This window comes from Protopterus annectens, chromosome 7.part0, assembly GCF_019279795.1.
Source record: "Protopterus annectens isolate FY-2018-M chromosome 7.part0, PAN1.0, whole genome shotgun sequence".
Lineage (NCBI taxonomy): Eukaryota > Metazoa > Chordata > Ceratodontiformes > Protopteridae > Protopterus > Protopterus annectens.
Window position 1 is genome coordinate 808,168,008 of NC_056739.1, and position 23,084 is coordinate 808,191,091.

The following is a 23,084-nucleotide window of genomic DNA, read 5'->3' on the forward strand; positions in this document are numbered from 1 at the left end:
TTAAGACGTACATCAACGTCACATGTAAATATTAGACATTAAAGGAAATGCAGAATTATTTTAGCTACGTAGTAATCGTACCAATGAGCCATTATACTACGCGTATTTTATGATCATAACGCTCGTCACTCTCCTATATAAAATGCGTGGTCTACCACCACTGGCTGTCCATTTAAATTAACTACTATATTCTCTATAAACTGCATAAAAAGAGACCAGTAACGTCCTAACACATTAAATAACACTTAGATTGTTAAAACTATACAGGCACCTGCATCAGACACCCACATAATCTTCGTTTCGGGTCTACCCAGATACAGCTTCATTGGTGTGACTTCCTCTCTTCAAGCAAGAAGGGAGACACTGATAGGCCCGGTATGTTGCCAATCAACCTTACTCAGGGGCTCGTTCCAGCATATAAAGAGAGGTGGCGACGCTACTAACACAGCAAAAGACAGTTGAGCTCCAGCGGAAGGTGTAAGGGGAAGGGAAACGGTAGATAGGCTAGGGAGGGGAGTGTTAATCTCACTTGTAGAACGCGCGGTGGTTACCAAATGTTTCCATGAAAATAACAAATAATTATAGAACGATAGTTCTGCAAAAAATATAATATATTTGCAGCGAACATTTGCATTGAGCAGTATTTTTTTTCTTTTGCAACTTTTTTACGTCCTGTGTTCTAACAAAAAAGCCAGTCCAAAGAGCTGTAGCTTAATTTACCAGTAGTATCTGTTTTGTTTACATTTGAAGGAAGTGTGCCTGAGATCAAATCGATAAACAAGCTGTGACGGACAGACCTGCAGAAAGAGGTGGACGATTGCTCGCGCAGGGCGCTAAGTGTTTTCCTATCGAGGTCCCCGAGTTATGAATTATTAATTTTCTTCTGTCGTCTTCTACGTTGTTTAAATGACGTCAGGTCGTAGTTTGTGAGTGCGCTATGCTAAACTAGCGCCGTGCGCGCGAGAGACGTATTTTGAGTAAAACGGTTTGTCACGTGCGCGTGATTGAATGTTGAATGAAAATTAGTTCATCAGCACGACAGTGAAGAGATCAGTGGTAAAGTAAGTCCCGCGTTCTTGTCTTGATAGTTTTGTGATCAATGTCTGATACAGAACATGATCGAAATGTCTGTGGAAAAGGAAGCTGCGGGTGAGAATGTACCTCCTGCTAAAGTTGAGCCGCCTCCTGTGGGAGGGTACGCAGAAGTGCAGGCAACTCAAAAGAGTGACGAGGGGGGAGGTTTGTTGTTTCTGAGTGAAAAAGAGAGGGTGGAGCTTGACAGTACTATTGGGGAGTTACCCAAGCCTAGGAATGGCATGCAACCACCCCACCACCAGAGAGTGCCGAAGAGGCGCAGTAGCTTCAACACTGGATTCAGACACCCTACCTTTAAGAGGCGAAGAAGGGCAAATTCTGACTGTGATCCTGTTTTGCCATCCAAGTTTTTGCTGGGTGGAAATATTTTTGATCCACTGAATCTCAACAGCTTGCTGGATGAAGAGGTTAATAGAAAACTGAATGCAGAGACACCAAAGTCATCACCATTACCAGTTCGAAATCGTGATCCAGTGGAAATTCTGATTCCTAAAGATATTACAGACCCACTCAATTTGAACTCTGGTGATGGTGACATATTGGTGTCCCCATTGAAGCTGGGGAGAAAGCGGCATCGGCATAGGCACCATACTTCATTTGCAGATGTGACTGTAGTAAACAAGATTCCAGCACCTCTTGGGGTGTCAGCAGTGGAGATTCACAATAGTGCACCCACTGGGTCAGGGAATATTATCGGCATTCCCACTGTTGAAGGGCCTCAACCCTATGAACTAAATACAGTGATTAATTGTCGTGATGAGATTGTTTCTCCTATTTTACCCTCTGAACAGGCTGCAGTAGGTCAGGGCTCCTCAAGACATCGCAAAAGGCGGAGAACACCAAGCAAATCTGAATCTGGGGCTCAAGGAACTGTCGATGCTGAAAATAACAAGAACCAGTTATTAAAACCCAAGGGGAAGCCTTCATTTCAGCATCAGCACTCCCATCCAGAGTTCAAGAGTAACCAGAAGAAGTTTCAGTATGGTAACTACAGCCAGTATTATGGCTACCGGAATCCAGCTCGGAGTGAGGACCAAAGACTTAAAGTCATGAATGCTGACTGGTTTGAAGGAAAGAGAGTTTTGGATTTGGGCTGCAATGTGGGTCATGTAACATTGGGCATAGCAAAGAATTGCAAACCCTCACATATTGTTGGAATTGACATTGATGGTGGATTGATTTATGCAGCCAAACGGAATATTCGCCACTATTTGTCTGAGGAGATGATGTGCTCCCAAGAAGAAGGGTCTGCAAAGAGACATTTCCCTGTTTCAATGACTGTTAGCAGGGGTCCCATTGCTGCACCTCCGGTTCCGCTGCAAAGTTCAGGGTGTGAATTCCCCAACAACATCACTTTTATACAGGTAAGACTCTTCAAGTTAAATGGTTTTCTTTAAACTTGTGCAATTCTTTGAACTGTTTGGTAAAATGATTATTCTTACACATGAAAGATAACTTTATGTGGTTGCGTAAAAATTGCATTAATATTAATTACTTTAATTTTTCTTTATGGATATTCATGTTATTTTAGTGAATGTTTTTATGTGTAACACACACAAAATAATGGAGATCATGCTCCTTTTTGTTGCAGAAAGTAGGACAATTGGTGGTTGACATAGGGATAGAAAAACAAGGTTCAGTGCTCTTGCCTTTGAGCTAAGATGGAAGAATGGGAGAAGTTGTCGCTGATGTAGAAGGAGGTAGAAAGAAAAAAAAAGAAAACACCAGAACACTAATGGGTGCCCTTGAATCATGGCTGGTTAATATTTTGCAGGGCGATATTGTCGTTGAGGGCCCCACCAGATGTGCAGTAGCAAGCCTCGCCCAAAACCCCACCCCCTGATATGTCATTCATGAATATGCATTCCCTCCGAATGTACAACCGAAGAAAAAGTGCATTGATATTGTAAGATAACAGTAAACTGTTTACCAACATCTGTAATTGACAAGTTTTATTGCACTAATAGCCGACAATTCCTGTGTCATTAACAGGACCTTTTGCTAAGAACAGCTTTTTTCCTGGGCGATACTGTATTAACAGTTTGTGTACATTTAATATTTTCATGTCATGTATGCACAAGCAAATTAAATATGCAGACCAGGTTGTCACGCATTTTGCGACATGCCCACTTCTACTCGAAATGAACTGGTGAGGCCCTCAACTACAATATTGCCTTTGGCAAGGAGTGTGAGTAGGAATATTTTGGGTGAGTGGGAGGGGGGCTGCAGTTGTGATGGGGTCACGAACTGAATGTAAATGTTATCATAGAAACTTGGACCAGGAATGTGGGGATGAGACATGGAGGCTTCTGGATGTAGGTTGTTTAGGAATGATAGAGAAAAGAAGGATGGAGACAGAGTAATGATTTACATAAATAAAGGCATTAAATGAAAGGTCCGAGAGGAAGATCACCACTACCCCAATAAAGTGGGGAGGTTCAGATCTATGTTAAATGCCATAGTGGTCAAGGTGTAGGAAATACTGGAAGACTTGTACAGTGCACTGGTGTCCAGACATGTTACGGGATGGAGAGGAGACTGTAAAGGAGTGGGTTACTGAATCTTCCAGGGCCAGATACTATGATAACTGCAGTGGTACTGAAGGAGCAGGAATTAATTAAGGTCTTGGGCCATTGAAGGGTTCAGTTGCCTGGTGCAAAACTGTACCAGAGAAGATGAAATTTTCAATGTTGACCTGACCAAGGTGGAAGAGATAAGGGGGTTGTCCTTAATTGTGGGGGTTGGGCTACTTGATCATTTACTTGTCAAAAAAAGTACATTGACAGTTCCCACTTGTTGACTGCCCTGATAGTTTGTACTACATCCATAGCAAATATATTTATACAAGCTCATGTTCTGCCCACAAACCCAAAACACACACAAGTTGTTGCATCCCCTAATTCTAATTCAGAACTAATGTAGTCAGTTCTGAGAATATACTTACCTTTGGTAAGTGCCACTTGGGTCAGAGTGTTGCACAGTCACCCATCTCGCACATCACTTCTCACACAGCCCAACTGATTTAATAAAAGCTTCCAAACACTCCCCACATTTTTCTCACTTAATGGCACTCTACACTAAAAGCCCCTACCAGCATACTCACTCCACACAACTGATTAGTCACTGTGATATATAACGTGTAACTCAACTGTGCGTACAACCCATCAGTCACACTGATGTACAAAAAACATGCACATTGCAAACTTCCAAGCACTCGCCCCACACCACATTTTACATAAATCAGTCATTCAACCACCACATGCTTGCATGCTCAAACACTCCATTCTCTCCATGAGTATCACAAGCAGCCCGTCAGGTTCCCCGATAGTATGCATACCTTCCCTTAAACTAGTAGAAACTCTTATGCATACACACGTTTAATCACTTGCTAGATACACTGAACTGCACCGACAGGACCTACTCATTCACAGCCTGCTACCTATATGCAGATTGCTCTGTTAGACATGACATCTGTAAGAACATGACCAAATATAGTTTTCCCCATGTGAACACACACACCTACAGTAAATGTACTATTCAACACTTATGTATCTTCAGTGTGTATGTGTCACTTTTCAAAAATTCTTAGAAGAGCAGTACCCTGACCAGAAAGGGTTTGGGGAGCCTATCTCACATCTGGATTAGTATATTCTGTTTATCATTAGCCAGCGGTGTGTGGTTTATAGTTTGGAGAGGGTCTAGGTGAGTGTAAATGATCTGGAAGGAGTGTCAAATGTAGGAGATAAATCAGGGGAGGCTATAAGGGTGGGATGAGGATGCAGTGCTCAGGGCTGTGGACAAGAGTTGGAAGAAGAGACAAAAAATACATAGCAGTTAGTAATTTAGAGCAGAAGACTGAGCATACAAGAGTTGTAAGAAGAGGGGGATAGAAGAGGCACAGTACAAGGAAGTAAGGGCATTTAAAGGCAGCAGGGTGGGCAGACCGTACAGCAGTCAGTATGCCATGGACATCACCTTGTATGCATTGCTGACCACTATAAGAAGTGTGGTCTTAAGTAGATGCTTTTTGCTTGGTCTGCAACCCCACAGTTTAAGTAGTGTTGCTATGCATCCCTTTGTGAATGTAGTAATATCACCTGAGTTCACACTACCTCAGAGGTAGTATGTATATTCAGTAATTAGGTATGTTGGGGAACAAAGTTTCTACTTTGGAGTGTTGCAAAAAAATGCATTAACTGCAGTTTGTTTCATTGTTGTGCTGATGTGTGATGGGAAAGCATGGACAGTACTTCAAGCATTGGGGGAAATGAAAGAAACCCTAAGGAGAAAGTTAGGGACAGACCTGCCCAAGCTAATTAAAGATTGGAAGAAAATCACAGAAGATGCAGGAAAAAGCAGCAGTACCAAATTAATACTTTGTTTTAATTTTTATAAGGGAAAACAAGGAGATGTTGACATGGCAGAAGGGGAGTAGGGTGAGTTTTAGAGAGTCAACAAGATAGAGAATGGAGGAAATTTAGAGTGAAATGAGTGAGATTTCATTTAGCATAATACCTACCACTCTACAGTGAGTATTGAAAGGTAGTTTAAAATGGTGAAGGTGTATAAAAGTGTGGATGTGCCGAATACTAGTAGCAAAAGGTGACAGCAGTCACAGCATGACACAAATCTGGATAATTTATGGGTGAGAGATTTTAGCCATTAGGCCCAAGAAAGGCTGAGAGCATTGTGCTGGTCTTAGGTTTTAGAGAGAGAAGGGTTCCTTTCCATTTTGTCGTATGTCAGTGGTGAACCTTCGACTGCCAAGCTGAATATTGTTAGGAAATTATTGCTTTCTGTTGTCAACATCGATCTTCCAGTTGCTTACATTTCTTTGGCTTTTTATGTGATTGTAAGGCCTGTTAAATTGGAAAAGTCTATTTTTGTGACCTTGGGGGACTGGGTGGTAAGTAAAGGCTTTGTGGAGCACACCTGAATCCCGATGGTATGATGGCATAATATTAGAACAGTACCTCCAGTTTAGTTCTGCGTAGCTATGAGCGTGTCGGTACTGATTGACAGGGAAATGGGTGGGGAAACCACAGGTGACTGGCAGGCATGCTAATTTGCATGTCACGTCATGTGTATATTACTGACAGCTGTTTAATATTCAGATCTGAGGATCACCAGAGGATCATGTATGGGCAAAACTGTTTTGAGCATGCTTTTCTTACAGTGTAGCCTGATAATGCATTGCTTGGGTTTTTTTTTTTTTCTGTTAATTTGTTGAGCAGATAATATAGAATTGTAGGTTCACTGTTTAGTTGTGATTTGTTTTGATTCCATTCGATTTACTTTACCTTGGTTATTGGTGTTGACCATGAAATGTATTGCATATTATTTTTTTGCAAATTATACTTTTTGAATGTGGCAGAATTTAACAAGTCACTATTCGAACAGCTTTGTAGTCAGATGTAAAATGTGTAATATATTGTTGGTATGTGTTTGTCTCATGTTCTGATTATTGTTACCTACTGTGGATCTTTTCTCCCCGGGCCTCTTCTGCAAATGGACCTGTGTCCATTCGGACTATCCCAGTAAACAAATGTTAAATAAAATTAAAATATCTTCTGGACGGTAGTAACAAATGGAATTCTTGAGGTAGTGAACAGTAGAATTCACTACTGAGCTGAGACTTTTCATTGCTTTATTTACCTTTCAGAAAAATATGAAAGAAAAGTATCTCACATTTCCCCCCCCTTATTCTACGGAGTTGTCTAATATCGGTATATGTGTGTAAAACATGTTAGTTTAAATTTAGTGCAGGATAGATTTTAGGAGCACTATATTTTTGTGGGTGGTGGGGATGATGAGTAGTAGGTCTGGAAATTGATATATTTGTGGGGGGGGGGGGAGAAGGCAGCAGCAGTAGTTGAGAAAAGATTACCCTGAGTAGTTGAAAAGGAGGTAAGCAGTGAAAAGAAGGCCCTGAATAGTTGATACAGAGGCAAGCAGTGAAAATGAGGTTGTCAAAGTAGTGGGTTTGATTTTTGAAATCTTAGTAGGTTTTCATGATGTTGAGAGACCTGTTCAGAACAACAAAAAATGGGGTCTAATCTGTATGTAGTTTGAGATGAGAAATAGTGCTGAAAATATTGAGGTCTATATGAATTCATACCGACCATAAGTTGGTTAAAATAGGCTGTTGTGTGTAGTACAGTAACCATGTTTTTTCAAGTGTGTTTAGGCCATCAATATTTATTTTGACACAGAAATGAGTATTCAGCAGCTTCAACAGGCTGGCATCCATTGCCGGGCTGGAGGTGTGGTTAGGGTGTGATTTGCTACTGCTCATCTTGCAAGGTACTGTTCTGATATTATGCTGGTATGATTTAGAGGTGAGAGGTGAATGTTAAGTTTGGATATAGGATGGTGGGTTAGGAGGATCAGGATGTATGAATAAGCTTGTATTCACCAGTTGATCTTCCGGGAGCCCCCATTTGCACGCTGTGAAATTTTGTGCAAGTTTTAGCACTTATGAGTATCTTCCAAAGTGAGATGTTTTGTGTCATGTCATTGTTTTGTATGTTAGTATAAAGAAGAAGGGGAGCAATAAAATCTTGCTGGCATCATTTTCCTCCATGTTTTCACATATGGAATGGTATGTTAGAAATGTTTGTTCGCTCTTTCTTGGAAATTCACATCATAGAAAACTAGTCACTCTCTTCATGTTGACTTTGCTTCTTTCAAGAATGTATGCATGGAAAAAGGGCTTCCTTTTGTGTTACAAAATGCATGTGAGTGAAATTACAACATTTGTACCTCATTTCTTGCTGCATGCCTGAGAAATTAAAATATTCTTCCCTTGTTTTGAGTGTCTTGAGTGTTTCCTTTATCTAGATTACACTTCAAATGCTGTATCTCAGACCGGAGGTGGTAGCGATGCCTGGAAATTATAGGGTAGGGGGTTAAGCTCGTCATTCTCCGAAATCATTCATATTTTGCTGTTTTCATTGTAATGTGGAAGAGCTTGAACTTTATATTTTTAAAAACATGTTAGAAATGAAATCTTGGAAAGTGAGAGGATGCCTGAGGACTGGAGAAAGTGTTTTGGTAACAATTTTTAAGAATAAGGGTGATGTGTAGAGCTGTAGTAACTACAGAGGGATTAAATTGATCAGTCACAACATGAAGTTATGGGAAAGAGTAGTGGAAGCTAGGTTAAGAAGGGAGGTGATGATTAGTGATCAGCAGTATGGTTTCATGCCAGGAAAGAGCACTAGAGATGCGATGTTTGCTTTGAGAGTGTGGATGGAGAAGTACAGAGAATGTCAGAAGTAATTGCGTTGTGTCTTTGTGGATTTAGAGAAAGCGTATGACAGGGTGCCTAGAGAGGAGTTGTGGTATTGTATGAAGAAGTTGGGAGTGTCAGAGAAGTATGTAAGAGTGGTACAGGATACGTACGAGGGTAGCGTGACAGCGGTGAGGTCTGTGGTGGGGGTGACGGATGCGTTTAAGGTGGAGGTGGGATTACATCAAGGTTCAGCTCTGAGCCCTTTCTTATTTGTAATGGTGATGGACAGGTTGACAGACGAGATCAGACAGGAATCCCCGTGGACTATGATGTTTGCAGATGACATTGTAATCTGTAGTGAGAGTAGGGAACAGGTGGGGGAGACCCTGGAGAGGTGGAGATATGCTCTAGAAAGAAGAGGAATGAAGGTCAGCAGGACTAAGACAGAATATATGTGTGTGAATGAGAGGGAGGATAGAGGAATGGTGAGGATGCAGGGAGTAGAGGTGGCGAAGGTGGATGAGTTTAAATACTTGGGATCAACAGTTCAGAGTAATGGTGAGTGTGGAAGAGAGGTGAAGAAGAGAGTACAGGCAGGATGGAGAAGAGTGTCAGTAGTGATTTGTGACAGACGAGTACCAGTAGGAGTGAAAGGGAAGGTCTACAAGAGGGTAGTGAGACCAGCTATGTTATATGGGTTGGAGACAGTGGCATTGACAAAAAGGCAGGAGTCAGAGCTTGACGTGGCGGAGTCAGAGCTTGACGTGGCAGAGTTGAAGATGTTAAGATTTGCACTGGGTGTGATGAGGATGGACAGGATTATTAATAAGTATATTAGAGGGTCAACCCAGGTTAGAAGGTTTGGAGACAAAGCCAGAGAGGCAAGATTACGTTGGTTTGGACATGTGCTGAGGAGGGATGCAGAGTATATTGGGAAAAAGATGCTAAGGATGAAGCTGCCAGGTAACAGGAAAAGAGGAAGGCCTAAGATAAGGTTTATGGATGTGTTAGAGAGGTTATGTAGGTGGTTGGTGTGACAGAGCAAGATGCAGAGGACAGGAAGAAATGGAACAGTTGATCTGCTGTGGCGACCCCTGATGGGAGCAGCCGAAAGAAGAATATGTCAGAAAGTTAGAAACAAGAATGAGGGATTTAGATGTATGTAGGGAGAAGTTGATATTCTTGGAGTAGCTCTGCTGAATAGTGTTTGCTTTTGTTTGGGGACTTATTTGTTGGCTGCATAAGTGATTCAGTGTTGGGACACTTTTCAGCCATTACCCAGGCCAGAGACGGTCAAGCCACAGTGGTAACCTCTGCAGCTGGATATGGTAATATGTTTCAGTATAAGATATTATTTGTCATTAGTAGTAGTAGCCCGAGCACTAAACCTCTTGATGGCAATAACTTAGTAAATAGTGTTTGTAATTTGTTTATAATAGAAGTAATCTTGATTACTTTAGACATTTGCTGTTTTGATTAAAGTATGAGTTTTTAATTTTGAAAGTGGTTGGTGAAACAGCTGCAGCAGCATATCCCATTTGTTTACTGCTTGGGGGAATTGCAATCTCTACTTTGTGTGTGTGTGTGGAGCGAGTGTCAATACTGATATATTTAGTAAAGGTTGTGGTACGTTAGCTAATGTAAACCTGTGCTATGTTTGACATGTCCAGACATGATGCAGACATTTTAGACTGCAGAACAAAATTTCACGATTGCTTCTGCCAGATGTGCTAGGTTCTACTTTCATGACTTCACTTTCACATGCTGGGGCTTTCCCCCCACCAGAAGTGTGTGTATGTGTGTGTGTGTGTATATATATATATATATATATATATATATATCTGGTATGGACTGCCTGGATTCCACTTCATAGTGCAAGCAGAAAGACACTTTTGAGGTGTAGCTTTGCAGATGACAGTCACTGTGCGGAAGGTGAGAAAATTAACTAACACAGGCGGACTGCATTTCACCAGCAAGCCTTCTTGGTGAAGGAGGATAAGACCTATAGGACCTAAAGCACATCTACCACTGCACATTGGGTCACACTTTAGCATCATCCAGATTCTGTGCAACAACACGCCCTTCCCCATGAATCTGCTGCATGACCTGGGTTCTCCACATAGCTTTCTGGCCTCTGCAGACATGATGCACTAATGTGAGGGATGCGGTAATAAAAGTTAAGGAAAATACACTAAAGCTGACCAGGAGCTACTATTGATGTTCAAAATTTGTTTTTTTTTTTAGTTGTTTAACACTACATAATCCAAAATAAAAGCGAACCACAACCTTAAAACAACCAATAAATAAATAATAAAAGGTTGTAGGAAAGTCACCAGGACGACCATGGCAGGAAATTAACAGTTTATTCAAACCACAGCACAGCAAAAGACCACAAATTAACGCTCCACGTGATGTACGTTTTCGTCAAACTCTTCTTTCCTGCTGTGGTCGTCCTGGTGACTTTCCTACAACCTTTTATTATTTATTTAACACTACATGATGTTTACCAAGTTGTATATTTGATCAGTTACAACGTGGTAATGGGGATTTGCTCACTGTGTGGAAATAGTTTCCAATTTCTTTGACAGTTCAAAGAAAAGGACTTGTGGATAATACCATAACAATGGGTAGTTATTGAACCAGTTTTTTTTTTTTTTTTTTTTTTTCTTCTCACCATTTGGCCTGTACAGGGAGCAGTGTGCTTTGCCTGCTGCTGATATTACTAGATTTAAGGTGAACTGTTATTGGTTGTATCTTGCGTTATGTTTAAACTTTTGTTCTCTTCTCCAGGCAAATTATGTTTTGAAATCAGATGAGCTGCTGGATATGCAAAAACCAGAGTATGATGTTATCCTGTGTCTCAGTCTAACCAAGTGGGTGCACCTGAACTGGGGAGATGACGGCCTCAAACGAATGTTCAAACGTATTTATCGGCAGCTCATCCCAGGAGGATTACTTGTTCTTGAACCACAACCATGGTGTTCTTATGGGAAACGGAAAAAATTGACAGTAAGTTTGTAGTGTATGTGACTTTTTTTTGTCCAGCAAACCGAACTAAGTAATGGAACAGTGTGGTACTGATGGGCGTTTTTTGTGTAGTACTAGAATGTCTGTGAACAACTGTAGTCTGGTCACATTTGCTCTTGGTGGTGGTCTTTGAAGGAATCTGCTAAGGAATTATAGTCACCAGGCATCTGTGGATTGCTTCATTTGTGGATGTTGGCCCAGGAATGTGGCATACATCTGAAACGTGCAACATAGGGAAAGGGAATGGCACAGTTGTATGAGACAGTCAGCATTATGATAGTTGTTTAACATAGTCTGTCTCTCTCTGGGCAGCTCTCTTCCTATTCCCAGCATGGACAAAACTTTCTTTGGCTCTCTAGGCTGTCTTAGAAGACTATCTGGTACTTGCGTGTTATCGCAACCACATTCTAAATGTGTGTAAGTAATTCCAGCAAAATGTGAAACCGCTTCACTCCTTAAATTATTTTCTTAAGTAAATGTTTATGTGGCGATACAATAATGTAAAAGGATGCTGGCAACAGCAAGAGATGATTTTTTGGGTGGGTCACATCTGTATCAAACAAAGCTCCTCATTGGCACTCTCTTCAAGAAAAATCTTGATGATTGGATGGGAGATAGGAAATTCACCTCAGGGATCACTCCTGTGGCTCTGCTTGACAGGGGCACAGGAAAATAATTTTCTTGGGTGGCAAAAGCCAGGGTACCGTTTGGCTAGGCTTATATAGGCCCTAGGGCCTATAGCCTAGTACCTACCTATGAACCTATACTATTACATTTCAAGTTAAAATCACTGTAGGGAACTTCCAGCTGACAACACTGAGTATATTCAGTCCTCCTGGAGTCATGCAAACCAGGCACAGTACAGGCATAAAGTAGAGACTGAGACCTGATTTTATATATTTTTCATGACCACTAAGAACAACACGAACTGCTGCATAGTCAACTTATGTCAAATTCTTTCAGTCCTGTCAAAATATGATTAATTCCTGTGTACCTTTACAGATATACTAGCTGTCACTTGTGAAAATGGAAATGTTTTTGTATTGTAAATGTTTCAATAACTGCAAAAAATGCTGAAAAATGACCACAGGTGGCAAGACAAATCCAAGGAACAAAATATAATCCACAGAGACAAGTTTTAATTCATAAAAACAAATAGTGTAAGCACTTTCGTCTTGCTTCTGTGTGAGCAAGACTTCATCAGACAAAAAGAACTAATGCAAAATGCAGCTATTTAAAGTGTCACGTACTGAACATCAATTAGCTTCTAAAAGCAAAAGTTAGATAGTTACAAAATTTCAATATAAATACAAATGCTAAATGAATAAGAATGAATAAATAAGCAAGCATGAATAAAACTGACCAAGAGTGAACATGCACGTTGAGGATGACCTCTGATTTTAAAAATATTATAAAAAACTTTGTTTAAAAACTGTGCTAAATTACTTGAAGTGCAAAATGAGCAATTCATTTAAAAGAAGCAATTAATTCAAAAGAAATACCCACTAGTAAAATCAAAGTCATCCTCAGCGTGCATGTTCATTCTTGGTCAGTTTTATTCATGCTTGCCTATTCATTTAGCATTTGTATTTATATTGAAATGTTTTTAAATAAGGTAAGTAGCATGGCATGATGGAGAATGAATAGCTAGGGGGCAGAATAAGGTAAGTTGTACGATGTGATGGAAAATGAACAGGTGGGTCAGAATAAGGTAAGGCTAATATTCACACTGTTTACATATGGTATTAATTGCTTCAGAATTTGTTTTAAAATAGTTCGGGATTCCTAGGGAGATTATAGATTGTTTTAAGTATATAGCTGTGGAGAAGTTACTCAGAAGGTAAGTAGGGGCAGTTCCATGTGTTGTAAGGTATTGTTTTAATTTGCTTTTGAAAGTGACAATGTTTGGGGGTTAAGCTCCATAATTTAGAGAGACATTTTGAACACAGGGCATCTCAAGCCAAATTGTTAGACTTGTGTGTAGACTGTAGTTTTTTGTCTTTGGAGCATATTGCTGTGGGTAATGGATGCTGCTGAAATAGAGGAGAGCTCTGGGTGTCTTTGCAGGATTTGTCAGGTGTGATATAACATCATCAGCAAGCAATGTTTTTTCTTGTGCGCTCCATGTATATCCATGTACCAGCTAAATCTGTTTGAGAGTTTATTTTCTTAGCAAGTGGCTACAGACAATGCAAAGAACCAAGGAGAAATTGGATAGCCATGTCTTGTCCCCTTGCTTATAAAATAGATCATTTAATCATTTATTTTCTTCAGCAGGACAAACATATTCAGAAGTTTAGAGAAGTGTACTCAGCAGACTGTCAAAAAAACCTTCTCAGCAATCATAACTTCCTTGCCACAGCATCCCCAGGCTTCACTACCCCCTTTCTACTTTCATTTGTCTAAGCTTATGAACTAGTAACTTTTGGGTTTGAGGGTTGTTTTCAAATTATACTTCTTCAAACCCATGCAAGATATAGTTTCTTGCATTGTGTCCAGATTTCCTGTGTGTGTGTGTTGTTTGTCTGGAATTTCTTTTCCTTGGCAAAAAAATAACTTGCATTCTTTTTTTAGCACATCCAGGCTTCTGACATGTTATCTCCCTTAATGTCTGGGGTATCTGAAAGCCCTCTTAATGCATCAGTTGCTCAAGTTTCTGTACCTAGTGCTTTGGCTTCAGTCTTGGTTCATCGCCGGGGGGTGGGGCGGATGGGATGGGACAGTGATCTGGGAGTCACTGTCAAGATCATTATCAAGTGCGTGGTTCTGATTCGGCTTCTGTCTTTTTAAAACCTCTTCCTGCTCCACAGTAGGAGAAGTGATTCATGTAAGAGAAAGCATACAAACCCCATTGGAATCCCCCACCCCAGCACAAACAGATGTGAAGATGCAGTAGATTCCCTACCATGATTCCAAGTTTGGAGGGGTGTGTGTGTGTCTTACATTGAGCTTACATTAGGCTTTCCTATGATTGCCACCGTCCCAATAGATGGGTGCCCTGTAGACAAGATGCTGTCATCAAGGAGTCTTGGAGAGAGCTCAGTGTATGGCTTTGTTTCCTAGGTGAACAGCCTCCAGTTAATCCCTTAAATTAATCCAATCTGTTGTGTACATTGCTTGGTTCTGACTTCTGTGGCTAACTGTACTTTTTTTTTCTGCTTCAGCAACTGAGAAGGCAGTTATTGTTGTGAGTGATTGCAGAAGTGGGTGCATGTGCACATTGTAAGGAATGTACTCAGATGAGGCTTAAACCTTTTTTTTTTTTTTTTTTTTTTTTTTTTTTTTATTTTTTTTTTAAGGAGACCATCTACAAGAACTACTGCAAGATCACTTTCAAACCTGATCAGTTCATAGCATATCTTCTGTCCGACGAGGTTGGTTTCGTCACCTTTGAACGTGTTGGTACTCCATCAAGCAATTGCAAAGGTAAGGTGGAATAGCATTTATTTTTCTTAACTAGGATCTTTCTTCATTTGATTTAGAAGGTGTTTGGGGGAGACATGATTCTTAATTAGTACAGTGTATTTATTGATTTTAGCAGATGCAAGGTAGTGTTTATGGATCTTCTTTTTTCGGCTGCTCCCGTCAGGGGTCGCCACAGCAGATCGACTGTTTCCATTTCTTCCTGTCCTCTGCATCTTGCTCTGTCACACCACCCACCTGCATGTCCTCTCTCACCACATCCATAAACCTTATCTTAGGCCTTCCTCTTTTCCTGTTACCTGGCAGCTTCATCCTTAGCATCTTTTTCCCAATATACTCTGCATCCCTCCTCAGCACATGTCCAAACCAACGTAATCTTGCCTCTCTGGCTTTGTCTCCAAACCTTCTAACCTGGGCTGACCCTCTAATATACTTTATTAATAATCCTGTCCATCCTCATCACACCCAGTGCAAATCTTAACATCTTCAACTCTGCCACGTCAAGCTCTGACTCCTGCCTTTTTGTCAGTGCCACTGTCTCCAACCCATATAACATAGCTGGTCTCACTACCCTCTTGTAGACCTTCCCTTTCACTCCTACTGGTACTCGTCTGTCACAAATCACTACTGACACTCTTCTCCATCCTGCCTGTACTCTCTTCTTCACCTCTCTTCCACACTCACCATTACTCTGATCTGTTGATCCCAAGTATTTAAACTCATCTACCTTCGCCACCTCTACTCCCTGCATCCTCACCATTCCTCTATGCTCCCTCTCATTCACACACATATATTCTGTCTTAGTCCTGCTGACCTTCATTCCTCTTCTCTCTAGAGCATATATCCACCTCTTCAGGGTCTCCTTCCCCTGTTCCCTACTCTCACTACAGATCACAATGTCATCTGCAAACATCATAGTCCACGGGGACTCCTGTCTGATCTCGTCTGTCAACCTGTCCATCACCATTAGTATTTATGAGTAAATATTTTAATTGAGTTTAATACATTTAGGTGTATTTTTTTTCTTGCAGGTTAGCCTCATTGGTTGATTTCATTAAGTCAGCCTCCCTTTCCATTTACTTGATTGGCCTTCCATCCTTGTAGGGTACATGGAAGTAGCAAGGTGGCCTTTACCTTCATTAGCACAGGATTGCCGCTTTTCAGGAAGGGAGCACCTTGGTAGAAATTAGTGGGAAAGCAATAGCTGAGTAAGGGGTGGACATTTTCCTGCAGCGGTTAAGTATTGTTTAGTGTTGAGATTCACTGAATGACATCAGTAATTGTACTGATAACTCCGTGCCTATGTGTAGGAGTCCTAGCATTTCACTTCTACTATAGTGCATGGCTGCATTAAGTGTTGTGTTTTTGACCACTGCTGTGCTTTTACTATGCGGTCCTGTTAGTGTGTCAGTATGTCAGCTCTCAAGACTGAAGTATGTGTTCCTTTGACTCTCCCTTATGTTGTTGCTGTCCCAGAAAGCTTGCACAATAGATTGTTTGTTCAGGGACATTAAGCTGTGACACCCCACCCCTGAATCTGTACTGCTTGACAGAGTTGTAATTTGTTAGTCAGCTATTTTTTACTGTTTCATCTGTTGTGCCTGAGGTGTGAAGACAAATCCTGATTCCCTGTGGTATTTCATAACACTATAGTAGCATTATTGTACTTTAAATAATTTTTGGTTCTCCTCTCTCTCTCTCTCTGGTGTGTAGACGACTGTAGTATTGCACCTGTAGAAAGCCATTTGTTCTCCTTGCTGCACTGGTAAAGTCCTGGTGCATGTCATGCTGTAGGATTGAGAGAGATTTTTTTTTCCTCACCTGCCTCTATTCTTCCCAGTGTAGTGATGTCTTGAAGGTGGTTTGTGCTTCTTTGCAAAGTCTGTAACACTTTCCCTCATCCTAGGTATCTCTTCCAAACTTTCTGTGTATATGTCTCTTGAGAGATGACCTCTAGTCACTCTTTATATCAACCCCACCCCCCACAATCCAAGCTACTAGCTGAGCTCTCCTCTGCCATCTGAGTGTCATAGTTCTGTCAAAGTGGTGTTCTAGTATTTGATGGGTGGATTGACCTAGTATTTATCTGTTTCTGCTTAGCAGACATGAGTCCTTTATGCCTTGTAGGACATACAGACAATGCTGGCAAGCATTCTGCAACTGAAAATAACTTTTTTTTTCCTTCTAGGGTTTCGGCGTCCGATATATCTTTTTCACAAAAGCAAACCATTATCCAGTGAAGTTGGTGAAAGCTGAGCAAAAGAAGGCTGATGCCAGTGTCGAAGGGAAACTGCTGTCACTCTGTCCATTGTGTGATCACTGAGCTTATCATCAAAGAGACCTTAAAAGCTTTGGAAGATGAGGATTTTCAAAGACTTTGGAGATTTGTTTGCTGGACCATTTGAAATTGAAGTCGGCAGAACTGAGAGTTATTTTGTGCACCCTCACCATTCACAGTTGTAGATTAGCCTTCCTATTCTGTTGTTTGGCAGACCATTTCTTTGCTTTAAGAGTACTCATGAATGACATTTGAAAGTCCATTTCATCTGTAGCTGTTCTTCAGTAGACTGTGTCCTACAGGTTACCTTTGCTTCTGACGAGTTGTGTATTTTTACATGCTTCTCCCCAAAAACTTGAGGATAATGGGGTGGGGGGGAGTTTCTTGCGGGGGGTCTACTTTGAAGCCAAACTTTTACACGTGGATTGCTGAGAGTTGCTCATTTTACTCCCGTCTATGTGTTCCTCGTTTTATTTGGAGAGTACAGTGCAAGAGTATTAGAGTAATAGTGAACTCTTCTAAGGCACATTCTCGAAAGAGACAGCAAGTGAGAAGTACGCTGCATCAGCTGGGCAGTATGCTGCTACCTGTGCTACATTGTGCTATAACTAATTGGCACCAGCCGAGCAAGTAGAGCTGTGTCACTGGAGTAACATCTTGGCAGCACAGACATGCTAAGACAACTGTTTATTTATGATGGAAGGAAAACCTGAGCTTTTCCCTTCAGTATGGAACTTGTTTTGAATGCAGTTTCAACAGGAGTAATTTCAGTGTGTGTGTTACAAACCAGATAACTTGTTTCTTTACTATCCCAGTTGTTTTCCGAGAAGCTGTGCCCTTATTTCATTTCTGATCTCTGTAAGATTTTGGAATTGTATGATGAGGCACTGATTTAGTTTGTCATTTTCTTCAGAGTAGTAGTTTTAAGTAGAAATGATGAAAAATTAGTTAACACCTCTTTTTACTTTAGTGTCTGTGGTTATGCATTACAGAATAATCTCTTGTCAGATAGCTCTTACATTTTGCAGACTTGATTTTGTAATCCTTGTCATTTGTGGTATATTCAGGATTATTTATTCCAGTAACCATTATTAACTGAATGTCTGTATCACATTGGTAGTGGGTACTTGCTGAAGAATGCAAAGATCACCTTTTTAGTGCCTTATGCTCCTTAAGTTCCACAGGAGCTGTTATCAAGTGTTTTGTATTTCTAGTTGAGAGAAACTTGCTAGTTCCCTGCCTATCCATAACCTTTTTTGATACTTGTGTTGACCTATCCTCATATCTTTGAAGTATGATTTGTGCATAATTTTCAGCTGTGTAATGCAGCATTTATTGAAACGCCTGTGTTTGAATGATTAGTCTCTGAAAGACAGCAAATTTAACATATTGAGAATTATAAAGTTAAACAAAGTACCGTTCCCATCTTTTTGTAAGCGTTGCCCACTAAAGCCTTTCCCACGGTTAAGGCTGTTTTTTAAATTAATCCCTTAATCCACTTTCATCAGCTCTTCAACCTCTGTCCCCATTTTTATGTCCTTTGTAGATTTTTATGTCCATTGTAGAAGTTATCAGCATAAACTGCTCCTTTTCTAGAACTGCAGGTATTTGAAAAGGACACAGTCTCACAGGACGAGTGGTTAAAACAGTTCTGAACTATACTTGTACATGCCACATAAAAAAGCATGGTTGAAGGTGTGTGTGTGTGTATCAAAGGCGAGCATAGTAAGTTTTTTTTTTTTAATCAAGTTCTGATTTCACTGTTCTAGTATAGATAATATGCTGCTAACTGAAGGCAGTGGTGAGTTTGACCAGGCATGTGTGTACTGCATCACTACATTTGTGGTTTGGTGTCTGTAAGGGCAGGGAATGATAGGGAAGTATTTTGTTACACATTTAATTTCTGACTTGTTGAATATTGCTTATGTGCAGGACAGATTGTATGTGGAAGAAGTACTGTTGCATGCATGCATATGGAAAGCTTGTTTAGCTTAACTTTTTAAACTTTTTATGCTCACATAAAATCCATATTTCCTCTTGTCACTTTTTTTGGGGATGACAAGTTTAGAATTGATACCAGTACATTCTGACATTGTCTGTGTTAGCCTTTTTCATGAATAGTTTTTCAGGTCTGTGTTAGATAAAGTCCTGTATTTCATTCAGTTTAGTAGTTAATCCAGTAAGAAGTTTTGTTGGTGTAGTATAGTTTTCATCATTGTTAGTAGTTTTTGGTTGCTCATTAGAGTAGTGTTAAATAAAACCTCTGTCATACACACATCACCCATTTCACTTGCTGACCATGGTCCCTATACACGGACGGTTATCTTGTTTTGTGGCAGATTTCTTTTTTTTATCTGTTACTTACCACCCTCTGCTACTGTAAATTGATTTTCTGTTACCTCCCATTTGTTCTGCAGCCTGTTTGTTATATTCTTACAGCAACTTGTCAAGTCACACATTGTCTGACCAATTAATTGGCTATGCCAGTAACCCAGTCTAAAGGGACTTAATGAGATTTTATTTTCATTACTGAAATTAAAAAAGTGTATAAACAATTTTTTTAAGCAAGGGAGTTTATTTAAGAATAATTTTAAAATGTCATCAGTGTTTCCATTAATTATACTCCAGACCCTCCTCCAGGAAGTGATTTTGGTTTGTAATGCATCTTATGCTGTTCTGGGTTTGTAGAAAATGAGCACAACTTTTTGGAGTTGTGATTCACAGCTCATACTTTGGAAAAGAGAAATAAACTTTTGTCCTGTGGCATCTGTAGTAATGTTTTCCTGGCCAGAAAGAGTCAGCAAGCTCTAAGGAAAGCATGTGTTTTTTTTAGCAGCCAACAGCAGTGTGTGTGTGATTCAGCAGGTAATACCAATGTCTCAGCAGGTTGCATACCTTTCTTTAATGCCTAGAAGAGCAGAAAGCTGTGAGTTCTATTCCTGCACCGGGTGCTTGGATTTACATTAGGAGGCTGCTGCACTCTTAAGGTACCATCTTTCAGATAAATTGCAGTCCTAGCTTTGTGAATTTGGTGGTAGGTTAAATGAACGTTAAAGATCCCACAGCACTTACTGGAAAGAGTAGTGGAATTTTTCTCTGTGATGTGACTAAATTTCCTCCATAAGTATCAAGTTTCCCCTGAAAATTAGAAAGCAAGCCTAATGGGATTAACAAGGTCAACAAAAGTAAGTAAACATTCTGTCTACATGTGTTATTTCATTTTAAAACTACAATACAAAAAATGAACAGCTTAAATTTTCTTAGTTGTATTTGTGTGTGTGTGTAGGGGGGGCATGTACGGTTCAAGACTGAAACACTTCTGACCCAGTTGCACAGCCGTAATTGAGTCATTTTTGCAGTCATTTCTAACTGTCATTGTAAGGCTGTACAGTGAATTTTATAGGTAGTAATTTAGTCTAGGTGTATCTTGAATGCATAGTCATTAGACTTCCTTGCATTTGTGGGTGTTCTCCTAGTTTTCTTTCAAACTAGATTATTGCCAAAGTTTGATCTGTTTTCCAGCATTAGGGCATCATTCTGCATACTAGGTAAACATGCAGGTTATTGACTTTCTTGCTTACTGCCAGTATACAATTACATACTTTGCCAAGGTCAGGGACTCTTGGGGGGTATTGTGGGAAGTGAGAGTATTACATATTACACAAGTGTTTTTTAGATCCCTTGTCAAATTGTGAAAATACTGATTCAAGGATTTTTTTTTTTAGGGTAACAAGAAATTTGGGGGTAGACAAGTTACCACAATTTGTAGGAGTAATTGTAGTGCATAGTTCACTGTGCGTCTTGAACAGTTTTTTTTTTTTTTTTTTGGGTAGCTGTGGTAAATTCTCACACTGTCTCTTTCTGAAGAGTGGCATAACCCGAGTAGCTGCAAGCTAGATTTTTCCATATACTGACAAGATGCACTGCTGAAACTGTCACAGCTACATTTTATGAGAATTTTCTACATTGATTTTAGTGACTCCAGGGATTTCCTCCTGTGTTTTTTTTTTTTTTTTTTTTTTTTACTGCCAGTGATCTTTGCTCATTTCCCCCATGTACAGGCTCTTGCATAGCTCCTTAGCATAATGCACCTGTTCATACAGAATTCTTCTGTGTCGTATAATGTATGTATGGGTATGTGTATACACATATGAATGAGTTTTGGTTAAAAACAGAATGTTTTTGTACACACTTTGCTCCCACTGCCAGTCATCCTTCACCCTCTCACCCTATCAATCTGCCCATTCATTTCCCGTCACTATGATTAAATCTTAATGGAAGGGATCATCATTTAGATAGCCATTAGAGATGGTTTAAGGATTCTCCGGTTTACCCTATGTGACCCATAAACACCTAGCTTGTGGAATCAAGGTGGGTCATGCAATGGGCTGTCTGTCCCTCACTTCCTCAAGTTCACCCCTTCTCCTCAAGCACAGGAGGTAGTTTCCCAGTTCTCCACTGGAGAAATTTTACTAGCTAGCCCAGTAGAGGTGAGCAGGTCATTCTCCTTCATTCCTCTTCTTTCCTGAATCTTCCATTGCCGGGTCTGCTAAGCAAACCCCAGTTGCATTGGTCGCTATAAAGGATCCATCCCTCTGCACCATGGTGCCAGTCTTTGGTTCTGATGGCACTGGATGTCCTGTTGCTGCAAATTCTTTTTTATACTGAATTGTCCAGTGCATACCTCTTGACTGTCCAGATTGTTGAGTTGTATTTTTGGTCTGTTTCTTATAAAGTTTGTTTTTCTGGCAAATCATGGAGGATTGAAGTCACTAAATAATGACAGATATGTGAGTTTTATGCTTCATATCCTTCAAAAAATGCTTGCTGATGCAAAATCTGTTGTTCTAGCAACTTTCTATGTTTAGAAAAGTAGTATTTAAAATCTGTCCCTGATATTGCCCCCCCCCCCCCCACACACACACACACACACACACACTTTATTTTTTTCTTTGTCCAGACTGCTTACTGTCTGGATGAGAGAAATGGTCCAGTAGGTTTAACCATAGCACATAGTGGTTGACTTCTCATTTGAAGGGAGTGTGCCTATTCATTTTCTTAAGGTGTTAAAAAAAGCGCTGTAAAGTTTGGCAGTTTAATCAAAATTTAATTTTCTCCTAAGAGCTGATGAATGGGAAGGGAGAGAGATTTATTTGTCTCAATCTACAAGTGACCGTGTAGTACTTTTAGGCTATTGGGGAGGGGGATGTTGCATGGATGTGGGAAGAGACAAAACTTGGTGAGTACAGTTTCTTTCAACCAGAGGTCTGTTCACTGAAGTTGCATTTTTGACTTAATTTTCCAAGATCCTTTGCTTATTTCTTTTAAGCAGCATGTCATGTTTTCAGTTAAATGTGTTGCTCTTCACCAGTTAAAATATTAACACATAAAATTGCAACATAACTGGGTTAAATTGATTACAGTGTAGTTGGTTTCTGTCATTTCGGTTGATTTTATAGTCTGTAACTCATGGAATGACTACTGTGACTAAACCCATCTCTAGCTGCCTTGTAAAGGACTGACAGTAATGTTAAAGAATAGAGAAGGAACATTTTAGAAAATAGTTTGACTATCAATAGCCTGTGCTAGTTTGTTTGGTTTGTCAGTAAATGGACACAAACCTTTGAATGCAAGGAGGCAGCATCAGAAAGTATGTTTTAATTTTTAAACTGTATCTTTGACAGGTGGTTTAACTGCAGCTTCCTGGTGCACATTAAAAATAAGCCCACGTTTCAGTGGACAGTTAATTGCAAATAGTATTTAAGTAAATTGCACTGATTTTGATACTATTTTTTTTAGATAAAAATGCTGCAAAAAGAAATCAAATGTCAAACATACATTTTTTTGTAATATAAATAACTTAACTTGTTTAGGGCTAAAATTGTATTGGTCTGTTTTTTTCTGTTTAGTAAAGGGAACACAATTTCTCAGCCTTCTGATAACTTGCTGGTAGGATTTATACAGAAATGTACTCACATTTTGATATGCTAAAGACTTCATTCCTCATCTGTAGCTGCACTGAATATA

The 23,084-nt window shown here is 40.0% G+C and overlaps 1 protein-coding gene across 1 annotated transcript; it reads left to right on the forward strand.

Moving 5' to 3' along the window:
• The first annotated feature begins 452 nt into the window (after nt 1-452).
• Nucleotides 453-19,823, forward strand: MEPCE (methylphosphate capping enzyme). The gene is made up of 4 exons (XM_044077344.1): nt 453-2,459; nt 11,120-11,338; nt 14,656-14,782; nt 16,968-19,823. The coding sequence occupies exons 1-4, from the start codon at nt 1,116-1,118 to the stop codon at nt 17,033-17,035; spliced, it is 1,758 nt and encodes a 585-aa protein (XP_043933279.1). The 5' UTR covers nt 453-1,115; the 3' UTR covers nt 17,036-19,823.
• Nucleotides 19,824-23,084: the final 3,261 nt, after the last annotated feature.

Coding starts and splice junctions, on each gene's coding strand:
- MEPCE (XM_044077344.1), top strand. CDS start 1,116: ATGATCGAAATGTCTGTGGAAAAGGAAGCTGCGGGTGAGAATGTACCT. Junction 11,339..14,655: donor GGAAACGGAAAAAATTGACA/GTAAGTTTGTAG, acceptor TTTTTTTTTAAG/GAGACCATCTACAAGAACTA. Junction 14,783..16,967: donor TCCATCAAGCAATTGCAAAG/GTAAGGTGGAAT, acceptor TTTTCCTTCTAG/GGTTTCGGCGTCCGATATAT.